The following is a 12,644-nucleotide window of genomic DNA, read 5'->3' on the forward strand; positions in this document are numbered from 1 at the left end:
GCCACAATTTATTTTTTTGTAGGAAAAAACATTTATTGAAGAAATGAATTTTAAAATACAAATGTATTTGAGAAAAATGGCATTTACAACCTTATGGCATTGCATGCTTCATATAGAGTAAATAATTTTATCCATTTCCAAGCCATATTTTAAAAAAATATATTACAATTACAAAAATATACACAAGAGAATTACCTGTATATATAGCACCTTCCTCACTTCCAACTACAAAGTTATTGAAATCACCATACGGAAATGTCAAACAAGTTACTGCTACTGGTCTTGATTGTTTTTGCTGACTCAATTCCATTGAATCCTGAATAAATTATTTTATTCAAATTTTATCATGAAAACTATTAAAAAAAATATATATAACGTATAATAAAATTAAATAAAAACCTGTGGAGCAGAAAGCATGTCCAGACTCCAAGAACAAAATTTTCCATCGGTTGATATGCTAACTAAATTATGTGCATTCTGAGTTCCTACTACTTGCACACAATATACTGGATGCTAAGAAAAATATTATTTATTGTTGATTGTAAAATAATGATGATAATTTGATGTGAAAAAATTAAATTAAATCTATTGTTAGAAAAAATTTCTAAACTATATCTTTTAATTATATTTACAATATAGTAGTTTAAAAGTTTTAAAATAAGTTATAAATTGAAAAAACTGATTTTAAATTTATGCAATAGATATGTACAGTACAATGAAATATATTTAAAGCGCATATTTTATGTTTTGTTTATATAAGAATTCATAGCCAGTATATATTTACAGTGTTATTCTTATGCAACATAAATTACATTTAGTTTGAAGAAAAGAAGTCTCCCGTCTCCTCCTTTCTGAAATGATCTTGCATTTGCCCACAAAAAAGTAAAAGTACCTATATGTATGGCCTGAGTTTGTCAGTTGTCCTGATGTTATAAAAAGATTAGCTTGACTCATCCACAATAATGTTTATAATGATTAAAACAATAAATTTATTATGTAACTTTACTACCATACTAAGAAATTAATAACATCAAAACAATATTTACATTTAAGAAAACTTCAGCATGGTATATGTATGATTATTTAGGAAATCAAGCCCAAATTATACTAATAATCAAATAATATAACTAAATTAACTATTCGACTAGAACTTAACTAATTAATTATATAGATATTGCATAATTTGTGCTAATTAATTTACTTTTTATTATTAAATTTAATACAAGATAGCAACAAATTATTTAATATTTATATAATTAATTAGTCGAGTTCTAGCCGAATTGTTTTAATTTGGTTATATCATTTGATTGAAGACAACCAATTTGTAACATAAAATTTTCATAATCTTGTTTCCTTTTACTTTTACTTGAAAAACTGTTCATGTTTCTGTTTTATATTACAGGAAACAATAAATTTAACTATATTCAGTTTAAATTATTTCTTTAACTACAATAGGAAAGAATCTCAAATAACTTTTTTGATATGAGAAAAAGATTTGCAAAACTAATGATAAAAAAAGCTTTAATGAAATGAAACAAAATAAATATCTTTTATTCACCATAAACACTAACTGATATTATTGGACTATTTTACACACATTATTTTTCCATAATGTATAATACAATATATATCCAAAACATAAAAATAAGTGGATAAAATCTCAAATTATTGAAGTTTGAAATTTTAAAGGAAATTTATTGAAAGTAATTTCAAAAAAGTTATATAAATTAAACAATTTTTTGTATATTGCAGATAATACTTGTAAAATGTCTATAGAAAATGTATGTGAAGCTATTATCTATTTTTCCAGAGTATATTTTGCTGAGAATAATTCTGACAACTTAAAGATTATTGATTATAGTTTTGTATGTAATATGTAAAATAGTCCAATTCTTCCTGAAGAATTGGACTATTTTACCTTTGAAGGCAAACGAGAAGCCTCAAATAAAAGGTCGACTCCGCCGTGGAATTGTCTTATACCTCAACAGCATGAGAAAGGACGTATAGTGTAGAGACACATTTTATATATTATTGTCTGTAAGAGAAATATATTTTTTCTTTATTGTACATTAATATCCAGTTTAAGAAAAACTAGTTTGTAAACTGAACTATCTTCAGAAATTATAATACAATTACTATAATTTAAAATGAATAAATTAACAAATTTGGCATTTTTCTACTTTAGCAAAATATTTTTGACACATTGTTTTGATTTCACAAATAATTTCAAAGTTAATATATTTTAAGTTTATAAAATAAATAAAATTTTTAATTTATTTAATGCAAAAATTAGTACAGTGGACCTCGCTTAATGAGCATAATTCCTTCCAGAACCTTACTCGTAATGCAAAACGCTAGTTAAGCGAAACAATTTTTCCCATAGAAATTAATGTAAAATACGATAATGCATTCCATGCCAACAAAAATACTCAAATACTGTATTTACTTGCATATAAGACAAAGTTTATATTCATTTTTCATTGCTTCAAAAGCCTAGGTCGTTCCTGTATGCAGCGAGCAAAGGATCCTTTGCATTTTTGTAATAATTTTTGTGAACAGTGTATAGTTCATGCTGCCATTTATATCAGAGTGCTATTTGAGGTCAAGGTGAATGTCACTTTTAAAGAGATGATCAAAAAAAAGCTGGTCACTTTTAGCAATGATTATAAATGTAGTTATTTCATATTTGTTTAAACTGGTATTTTTAATGAATATTTGTACATTCTGAATTATTAAAAATAATCTTTTTCATGTCATGTGCATTATAATCTTTTGGTTTTGTTACATGGGTATCATGGTGAAAAAGCATTCTTCAAAAGCTGATAGCAGTCATTCAGGAAATACTGCATTTTAAATTCACTCGATGGATCAGAGGATGATGCTTTGTGGAGTAAGAGTGATAAAGAGGAGAATTGTAACAAAGCTTCGGAGGGGGAGTCCGAGTAGAAAAAAGGTGATAGCATCAAGAAAACATGGTTGTTTGTCTTAATATGTGCATTTGATGATAATTTATTTGTGATTAAACGAAATAAAATTAGAATTGTATTAATAAATCTAATTTTCTTTATTTTGATCTTTAAAGTCACACCTCGTCCTATATGCGAGATCATCTTATACACAAGTACAGTAGAGCGTCGTTTATCCGGATCAATTGGGGACTGGGGTTGTTCAGATAATCGATTATGTACGAAAAAATATATTAACCTAGCCCATGTTGAAATTTTTCTCCGTTGCGTGTTGCTTCGTGTTGAATTTTCGTCGATTTTAAGCCTAACGCAAATTTTTATAATAATAATCGAGGCTATTGTATCGTTAAAAATTATTTCTTTATTTTGTACAAACAAAATAAATACATTGAAAAATATAAAAACAAAAAAATTATACTTTAGAAGTTAATCTAGTATCAAAAACATTCGATTCGGCACGACACAGTCCGACTGGAAAGCTTTCAGTTAACTGACATTTTGGTTGACCGGCTTTCAGATAAACGACGCTCTACTGTAAATACGGTATTTTATGTATAATGTTTATTCAAAGAAAATTATACAATATACATTGTTTAAGGAGCATGAATCATCATCTTTTCTTTCTAGCATGAAATGAACCAACTTGAAATGCAAATTCAATTTGCCAGAAATCAAAAAAAAAAAAAAAAAAAAAAAATCACAGCTAATAGCATGATGGAACATGCGCACAATCTGGGACTTCCCCTCTCTTCGTCACTCGTTATGCAAAACGTTGCTCATTAAGCGTGTCATTTTTAAAAAATTTGATTTGCTCGTTATGCGAGGTGCTCGTTAAGCAAAGTTCCACTGTAAATAACTTACAGTATGAGCAGCTGCCGATAAAGGACTTCTTTGAACTGGTGTTCTTTTATTACTTCTATTATCCCAAAGAACTATTTGGCCAGAATAAGTCCCACCAATTACAAGGTTAGGATGAAATTTGGCAAAACATGAAGACATAACTGCTGACTGAAATTTATTTAAAACTATTAATATTTAATAAAATATTTCATAAAATCAACTTCAATACTATCTTTAAATAATAATATACAAAACAGAGATATAAAAATATACACAATAATTTTTCATTATTTATTAATATAGTATTGACGGTAAGAGAATTTTAAGTTCATTACTATTACAATAGAACAAATTCAGCATATTAATAGAATATACATTAAATTTAAATATATTTTTTAGCCATAAAATTATCATTATCATCAATAAAATTCAAAATAACATTTTAAATTATTCTTATATACAATTTTAAGAAAATCCTTTTTTAACTTAAAGTTTTGAAAAGATTATTTTAAGTTACATAAAAAAAAAATCTGATTTGATAAATTATTTTTAAAACATATTTTACCAAATGCAACAATAATGAAGATTTCTGCATTAGCTGCTATCAATCTTTGTCTCTTGTCACTAACAACTAGACTATTTTGAAAATTGTTTTGTGTTGTGCTGCACCTGAGCTACACTGGCTATCTAGGATCCCCAGATATGGTTGCCAAATTTAAATTTTGATATTTTTACTACAGTAATGAGTTTATAAAAAATTGATTTGGGGTTTTTTGTTGATGGTTCAAAGTCAATTGCTCTTTTTGCCCATAGAACAATGCACCACCGATGCACGGACGACCCTTACCACATAAATAAATTTAAGGATCTTGAGAGTATTTAAGCCTAAGAAAGTCATGAATTGCTTTATGTCATACAATAGACGAGTTATAAAGCTCTGAACAATAAATTTGAAGAACAGTTACCATACGATTTATGATTCCTTTACAAAGTGAGAAATACTAATTTTAATTAACAAGTTTAATTAATTAAGCTGAAACTTTTGTAATCTGGAAAACTGTTTATAATGCTTCTTAACAGATTGAAACAAGAAATGAATTGCAGTAAGCTGAAACATCTAAGATTCCCCTAAATATTGAAAAACTGATCAAAAAGTTGCAACCTTAAAGTTTTAACTAAAATTATATATAAAATACTAATATTTCATTCTTAAATTATTCATCTACAATTTTAAATGAATAGAAATTACAATAATTATTCTAATAAACAGTACAGCAAAAAGATGGAAAAGCTAGAGACAGTACCCTCTACTAGTGTGTTGTTTATTGGAGGAAGATAAAGTTTATTGTAAACTTAAAATTTCACATTCTACTCAGCATTTCATTTTATCTTAAGGAAAGAGTGGCAATGTATATATGTTAAGTATTGCATTGTTCAAATAATAATAAAGTGTAAAAGTTACGAGATTTATTTCATTAATTGTCATTCTTGAATAATAATCACACCTAATTCCAAAACAAATAGAAATAACAGTCGCTCCTAATAAACACCACAGCTGCAAGCCGAAAAAAGTTATAGACAGTGCATTTTTATTATAATAATTTTATTGTTTATATTAAAAATCTGCTGTTTTTTAGTGTTTTTGATCTGATCTCACATATCTTCAAAACAATGTCTTTTGACCTTTTAATATAAAACAGTTGACCACACTTGATTTAAAGCATCCTTGGATATCAAATTTGGAATCAAAGTCTTCATTTGGATATCAAATTATTAAACTACATCCAGCAACTTTCACTGATACGTTTTTAATAATTTTGTTTTCAGACAAAAATGTATGCTAAAATCAATCTTAAAATTCATTCTTGTTTATGCAACAACATCAAAATATATAGTCTAAAACAGCGGTCGGCAACCTTTCTGACCTCACGACCACTAAACTCACAATTTTGAATCCTGCGGACCACTATCGTGAATTTTTTTAAACAATACAAAATCTGTAGAATAATGATCATAAAAGTTCAATTTTACTATATTAATATGAAATTCGTGTGTTTAATTATAACAAATTAATGCAAGCCTAAAGTTCACTGCTGCTTGTTTGAAACAAGTTTATGGATTCTTAGCGCTTTTCCACAAAGGACGACAATTGCACTCACAATATTTATTGATAGCAGTCACTTCGTATTTGGTTTTAGATTTGAATAAAAAATCCCCAATAACTGAAAAAAGTAACTAAGCATTTTGCATTTCTTTCGTAATACTTGGCGTAACCTTCTGTTGATCAATGTCCAAATTTCTCCACGGATCACCCAAATTTTCTTGCGGACTATTGATGGTCCACGGACAACCGGTTGCCGATCATTGGTCTAAAACATGTTTTTAGTTATGTCTTATATAGCAAAAACAATGAATTTTCATTTTATAAACATAGATTTTTGTTTTATTTTGTTTAATTACAAATCATTATTCTCAAACATAATTTTAAAGAATTAAGTGTTCTCCCTCTGTCTATCATATCTGTTTTTTGTTTTTTCATGTTTAAAATGCAACTCAAACGTCTTTAATTATATAAAAAGGATTTTTACTAAAATTTATAACATACTTAACAGTAAAATGATTACAATGTAATGAACAGTGAATACTTTTATTATTTCCAAAAAGACAATTAAAAATGTAAAAAATATTTTTTTTTTTAGATATTTATTAATTTATACTAAAATTATTTTTAAAGATTAATAATTTATGGTTAGTATTTATAATATAATTGAAATTAAATCATATTGTACCTGACAATGAAATACATATTCAGGAGTGGTCTTTTTAAATTTCATATTCCAAACCAAACAAACACCATCGGGATCATGAGGTGAATCTTCATTGTTATTGTATGAAGCAACAAGTAATTCTGGAAACTATCATAAATAATAAATTCAATATTGTTCAACAAACAAAATATATATAAAAACAAATTTGTTATTTAATAATAATAATAATAATAATAATCATAAATATATACATCGAAATTTCTGTTCTCTGTACTTTTCAATCTGAATGACATGCAGTTGACACTTTTTTAGTGTGCAAATACTTTTTGAGAAAGAAAAAAAGCTGACTTCTGAGAGACACCATACAGGAATTTGTGTTTGGTAAAAACTTACGAAAAATGCATAGGTGTCGACACAGCAATGGTCACTATGAATGAGTGCAACTCAACACAAAAGCAATTTAAAATAAATTTATTCTTACATAAATTCTTCCATTCCTTGTATTTTCTGCTATTTTTCATCACTGCATAACAAAAGAGAAAAAACAACAACACACCAAATATTTTTAAATGAGAGTAATGCATTGTGTGCAACAATATGATGCCTACTGTATAACATTGTCACATGCAATGCAACATAACAAAACTTAAAAAAAATATTAACTTTGATAATGCAAACTATTAAAATTGAGACATTTTTGTTCAATTTGTAACAGAGTTATTGACACATCATGACAAATGCCTTTATTTGATAAAATTCTCATTATTTTTTAAATTATAAATCTAGTAATTTATGCAGTTAAAGTCATGTGATCCCTTGCCAAATTTTTGATAATCTAGGCATTGTTTCTCAGAGAAAACATTCCACCAAAATTTTTGTAATATTTCAAGTGATATTAATTTTTGAATTGAAGATATTGATTTTTGATAACTGTGAGATTACATCACATGAAAAATTAAATTGAAATAATCAGTTCCGACAAAAATGTTGTCGCTTGAACCATTTACAATAGTGATGAAAGTTGTTGTTTGCATTCGGAATGGTGGTTTGACACTGGCTTTGCTGCTAATCTCCCTTTAAAGTAATAAAATTTTCCTACTCTGACTTTGAAAGATAACCTCTCTCTCTCCAATTACAAACAAACCTGATGTCAATCCATGAAACCTGAGATAATTTAGAGAAGTGAAATTTGATACATTTATTTTTATGCTTTTTCTGATCAAATTGCAATAAAATAAACATAAAATTTGCATTTTCATCAATCCACAAATTATCTTTATTAGAAGACAAAATATGGAGATAAAAGATATAATTGAAGTTTCTGATGCAATGCCAATAATTCTGCAACTTTGGAATAAAATTTGGTACCTGAGAGTGTCTATTGTTTCACATAGTGAAGAATTAAGCATCTTTATTGTTTCCTTACTGCAATGTATTACTTTGTGAATACATTCCTAGAATATTCATAAGATTTTACAATATTTTACCAAAACTGATTGTTTCTTCCTTTGCATGCAATCTTCCAATGATAAAAATTCAATCAGTGATCATTGTTATGTATGAAATGAAAAAGACAAATTCATGTTTAACCTTGACTACTATGTAAAGAACAATGTAACTAAAACATTGAACTTATAGACTAGACACTACGACACTCATCATTACTGAATGTTTCTATTCTTGCACTTCTTGGAACATAAGAAACTTTATTTATCAATCAACCATTATATTATGTAATCTGTTTTCTAATCCATTGCTTATTTTAGGAAGGCAACATTTTATTAAACAAAAGAAATGTTTTTGGTCAAAAATCTGACAAACTTCAACTTAGAAACATCTATGATGTATGGTAAGTTCATAGTAAAAGCAAATTTATTCTAAATTGAAATAATAGAAACATTTATTTGATATTTTAGAATGACATAGAAGTGAAACATTCTCATATTAAAACAAAATTCAAATTAAACATTCAGAACAATTACAAGAATTTTTTTAAATAAAATTCTTCACATATTGCTAGTGATTTTGATAAAACTCCATTTTAATTTTTCTACTTAATTCATAATTTTATTTACTCTTTGAAGTCTTAATACATTTTCTGATCTAAAATAAAACTTATTCCGGCTAACTTGACTGTATTCAACTAAAGCAAATATTTACTTTTTGTTTATACAATTTTGTAATTTGTCCATAAAATCTTATCCAATTTCATTTGATTTCATTTAAATCTCAATTGTTTATAATTTTTTTTCTCAAATTCTTTTTCTGCTAATTCAAATTAAATAAAATTAAGGAACAAATTAATCACAACCAGATGTTCTGCTGAATTATTGGGCTATTAAATAATCAATTTAATTAAATAATAATATTATTAAATTAGCCTTTTAATAGCCTGATAAATTTAGCAGATCTGGTTGTGATTAATTAAAAAATTGCATTACAGAGTTGTTGTTTATACTGTATTTAATTAATTCAATAATTCTTTAATTTCATTTAATAATTTTTTCACTCTAAATACATTTTAAGTAAAAGAAATGTTTACCTGAGAGGACCAATCGAAACTTGTAACCGTACGATTTTTTGACCAGTGATCATCAACAAAGTAGCGATTAAGTGATAATTTAATTCCAGTTTTATCATCCCTATAAAAATTTTAAGATTATGAAAATTTAAAATCACTTTACATAAAAAGTAATTATTATACAAATGTCAATAAAAATAATCTTTTAATTATTACATAAAATAATTGTCAGCGAATTATGAAAATGATTTTATATTGTTTTAGCGATTCATTTTCAGTAATAACTTTTATAACATTTATCAAAAACAATTTAATAATTATTTTAAGATCTGATGAATCCTGAAAACATCAAACCAAATGTACAAAAAAATACTTTGTAAATATTATAATGGTTTATTTTATTTTTTAGAATAAATAACTGAAAATTTGCAATAAAAAGAGAACTTTTCCTACTTGAACTTCTCATTCGTATGGCAATTTTATGAAAAACTTTATTTTCAACAAACTCAAATTTAGCTTAATTTTGCCAGTTACTAGTTATAGCAACATTAAAATTTTTGTTAGGAAAAGTTTTTATCGGAATAATAATGTATGTTTTTTAAGTCATAATGATGAAAGTTAAATGAAGCATTAAGAACAAATAGTGAATATATTCAATTTTCTTTTTCAGTTAAAATCTAAAACTTCTGAAAGGTTTTGATCTATTTAAATTAAAGAAGTTTGCTGTTTTAGTTTACATATTTCAGAAATTTAGTTTTTCTTACTTCAATCAAATTGAATGTGTACAATGACATTAAAACTACAGGTTGAGTGGGCCTTGGAAATTAGCACAAAAGAAAGAAGTGACAGTGAAAACTGATGTACAGGTGCACAAAATTTTATTTGTGGCTATCAGATTTACACAAATTGTGATTACTGAGACAACAAAAACTGTGTCTATGCCTTAAATGTAGCATCATTCAAATGATCTCCAAAAATATTAATGCATTGTTGCAAGCACATATAAAAGCTCCTCACGATATCCTGAATTTGCAGGGTAATGGCCTCAATCTCTTCTCAGATTGCCATTTTCAAATCCCCCAATACTTTGTAGCCACCAGAAGAAAACTGTCCTTGAGATATCCCCCCAAAATAGTTTAAGGAAAGGTTGTCATCACCTTTAATCTATGTTAAGGTTTATCATGAAAAAATTGTGGGTTACTTTCTGCCCAATGAGGGAAGTTTTGCTTATTCACAAAACCATTAAGAAGAAAATATGCTTCATCAGACATTACCAGAGCAGTTAAAATTAATTCATCTCACTCATCTTTCAAGGAATGTTGTGCAGGAGTCTTGTCTGCTCACTAACTGCTAGTTACAGCTCTTGCAACTTGTATAGATGGAACTTTAAATCAAACTTCACAATCTGAGGTGGAAAGTGTGATATGTGCAGTATTCTTGAATGCAACAACTGATTCGGATTTTTGCTACAGAGCCACACGGACTCTTTGGACATTGTCAGGCATATGAACTAAATTTTTGGGCCATGCTTTTTTCAGTGATACTGTTGCACTATTTCATCAACCTTGCTAACGTCCTTATGTTTGGAACATGGCAATGGTAGCCTTTTCCATGATACAAGTCATGCTGCGGGCTATAACACTGTTCCTATGCAGTCATCCATAGCTCAGACATGGACTTCCGGACTAAATGGCATACTTTTGTGTACTGGTTAGGCAAGACAGATGGCATCACACACATTCCTAACTGTAGTGTTGCTAGTTGTAATTATACTAATTTCTGATTAAACCCTCTTGTACTATCAATAATCACTTTTCAAAATCTTAAGATATTAAACTATATTAAATTTAATTAGACACTCAATAATGTTAATTGGAAATTCTAATTCATCTTCAATTTCAAATCATATTTTATCAAAATTTTTAGGAATAAATAATTGTTTTCAAAACTCTTTTATTTGAAAAGTTTACACACGATAAAAAGAAAAACAAATAAAATAGAATATTTTTTACCCTTCCTGTTCCTCCCCACCACCAGTATAGTCTACACAAATGTCGACATCTTCATATAAAACACGTTCTATTATTCGTGTGGCTCGATCAAAGAAATTTTGAAAATCTTCTCTCATCATGATTTGTTTCTTTTCTTCTTCACTGAATTCCCTTGCTTTTTGTAAATATGTAAAAAATTGAAATTACTTTCAAATACATTCATAGAATAAATTCATTCAAATAATTTTAATTACTAAATAATGTATTTAAAACAAACCTTTCTTCTTTTCTTCTTTTACAATTTCTCCGGGTGGAATGGCACTTTCTGTATCGGGTGTATGAGCAGGACGTACCATTTCTACATGAGGTAATCCAGTCACCTTGTGTGGTGGATGAGCAAAAGATTCCAAATCGTGAGAGGGAAGGGAAGACCCTTCCCCGTCTTCTTCGACTGACATGTCAGCGTAAGTGAGAACTAGGTGGTGAATAAGTCATGCCTGACATTTTGGTATATTTTAATAAAATAAAACACAGCAACATTGCTAACCATTTCGAATTAAATGCATTATTTAATAATTATTATAATTAAACTGAAAAAATTTTGTTTCCCTCCTAGTTAAATATAATAATAAAAGCAAATAGTAAAGATGACATCTTTTAATATATTTATTTTAATCATCAAATGACATCGTGACTTATTATTATTAATCAAATTATTGAATTACTATTTTCTATATTTTATTTAATATATTTATGCTCTTGCGCATGTGACTCACTATGTAAATTTGTAATTTTCAAATGTGCTTCTTGTTCTATTCATTAATTTCATTTTAGAGCCTGAAGACAGCCATCGTACGTGGCCGAAAACATTTGTTCCATTAATAAATGTTCTATTTTTACTAGATTTAAGGCTTTTTGATATTAATATTAATTACTATTTAAAGAGACAATGGATGACGTAAGAGTAATATTAAAATTTTATTAATATATTAAAAACACAATAAAAATAATTATTATAATATCTTTTTTAACATAAAGCTTTCACAATTAAACAAACTAGTTCCCAATACGCTAATGACTTCTCCCTCTGTTTGAATTACTAAGCTTAAGTATCGATTCAAAACTTGTTTATAACAATAGAATTTCTCAAATATAATTTCAAAATAAATTGATAGAAATGCATCGATAATGATTTTATTGATATATTAATCAGACGAGAATTATAATTATTGGTCAATAAGCTGTTTTTAAAAGATCATCAAAGAAGAAGAATCCACTAGCGATCAATAATAGACCCATAAAAAATTTTATGAAATATTTTTCCATAATTTATATAATTAAGAAATAATAGAGAAGTTATTATTTTAAAAATTTTACATTTAAAAAAAGAAAAATGAAACAATTACATTTAAATGCTACGAGATCAATTACTAAGAAAAATATTTAAATCATTTTCAAATATATATGATCCTGTTGAAATTAACATGAGAAAAATCTATAATGGTATTTTTTTATTTCTTGTCTTAATAACTAATAATTAATCGAAAATTGCTGACAA

The 12,644-nt window shown here is 26.9% G+C and overlaps 1 protein-coding gene across 8 annotated transcripts in view; it reads right to left on the minus strand.

Annotated features, from left to right (window-relative positions):
* Nucleotides 1-12,644, minus strand: part of LOC136980497 (cytoplasmic dynein 1 intermediate chain 2-like) — a 71,183-nt gene that overhangs the window by 5,228 nt on the left and 53,311 nt on the right. For all 8 annotated transcript variants that reach the window (XM_067276634.1, XM_067276633.1, XM_067276632.1 and 5 more), the window contains 7 exons: nucleotides 11,364-11,561; nucleotides 11,108-11,261; nucleotides 9,117-9,216; nucleotides 6,596-6,721; nucleotides 3,828-3,974; nucleotides 400-513; nucleotides 196-316 (listed from right to left, as the gene is read on the minus strand). In XM_067276634.1, coding sequence (XP_067132735.1) covers nucleotides 196-316; nucleotides 400-513; nucleotides 3,828-3,974; nucleotides 6,596-6,721; nucleotides 9,117-9,216; nucleotides 11,108-11,261; nucleotides 11,364-11,561 — 960 coding nt within the window. The remainder of the gene's footprint in view (nucleotides 1-195; nucleotides 317-399; nucleotides 514-3,827; nucleotides 3,975-6,595; nucleotides 6,722-9,116; nucleotides 9,217-11,107; nucleotides 11,262-11,363; nucleotides 11,562-12,644) is intronic.

The sequence above is a fragment of the Centruroides vittatus genome, unplaced genomic scaffold (assembly GCF_030686945.1).
Source record: "Centruroides vittatus isolate TY-2023 unplaced genomic scaffold, ASM3068694v2 contig_7, whole genome shotgun sequence".
Taxonomy (NCBI): Eukaryota; Metazoa; Arthropoda; class Arachnida; order Scorpiones; family Buthidae; genus Centruroides; species Centruroides vittatus.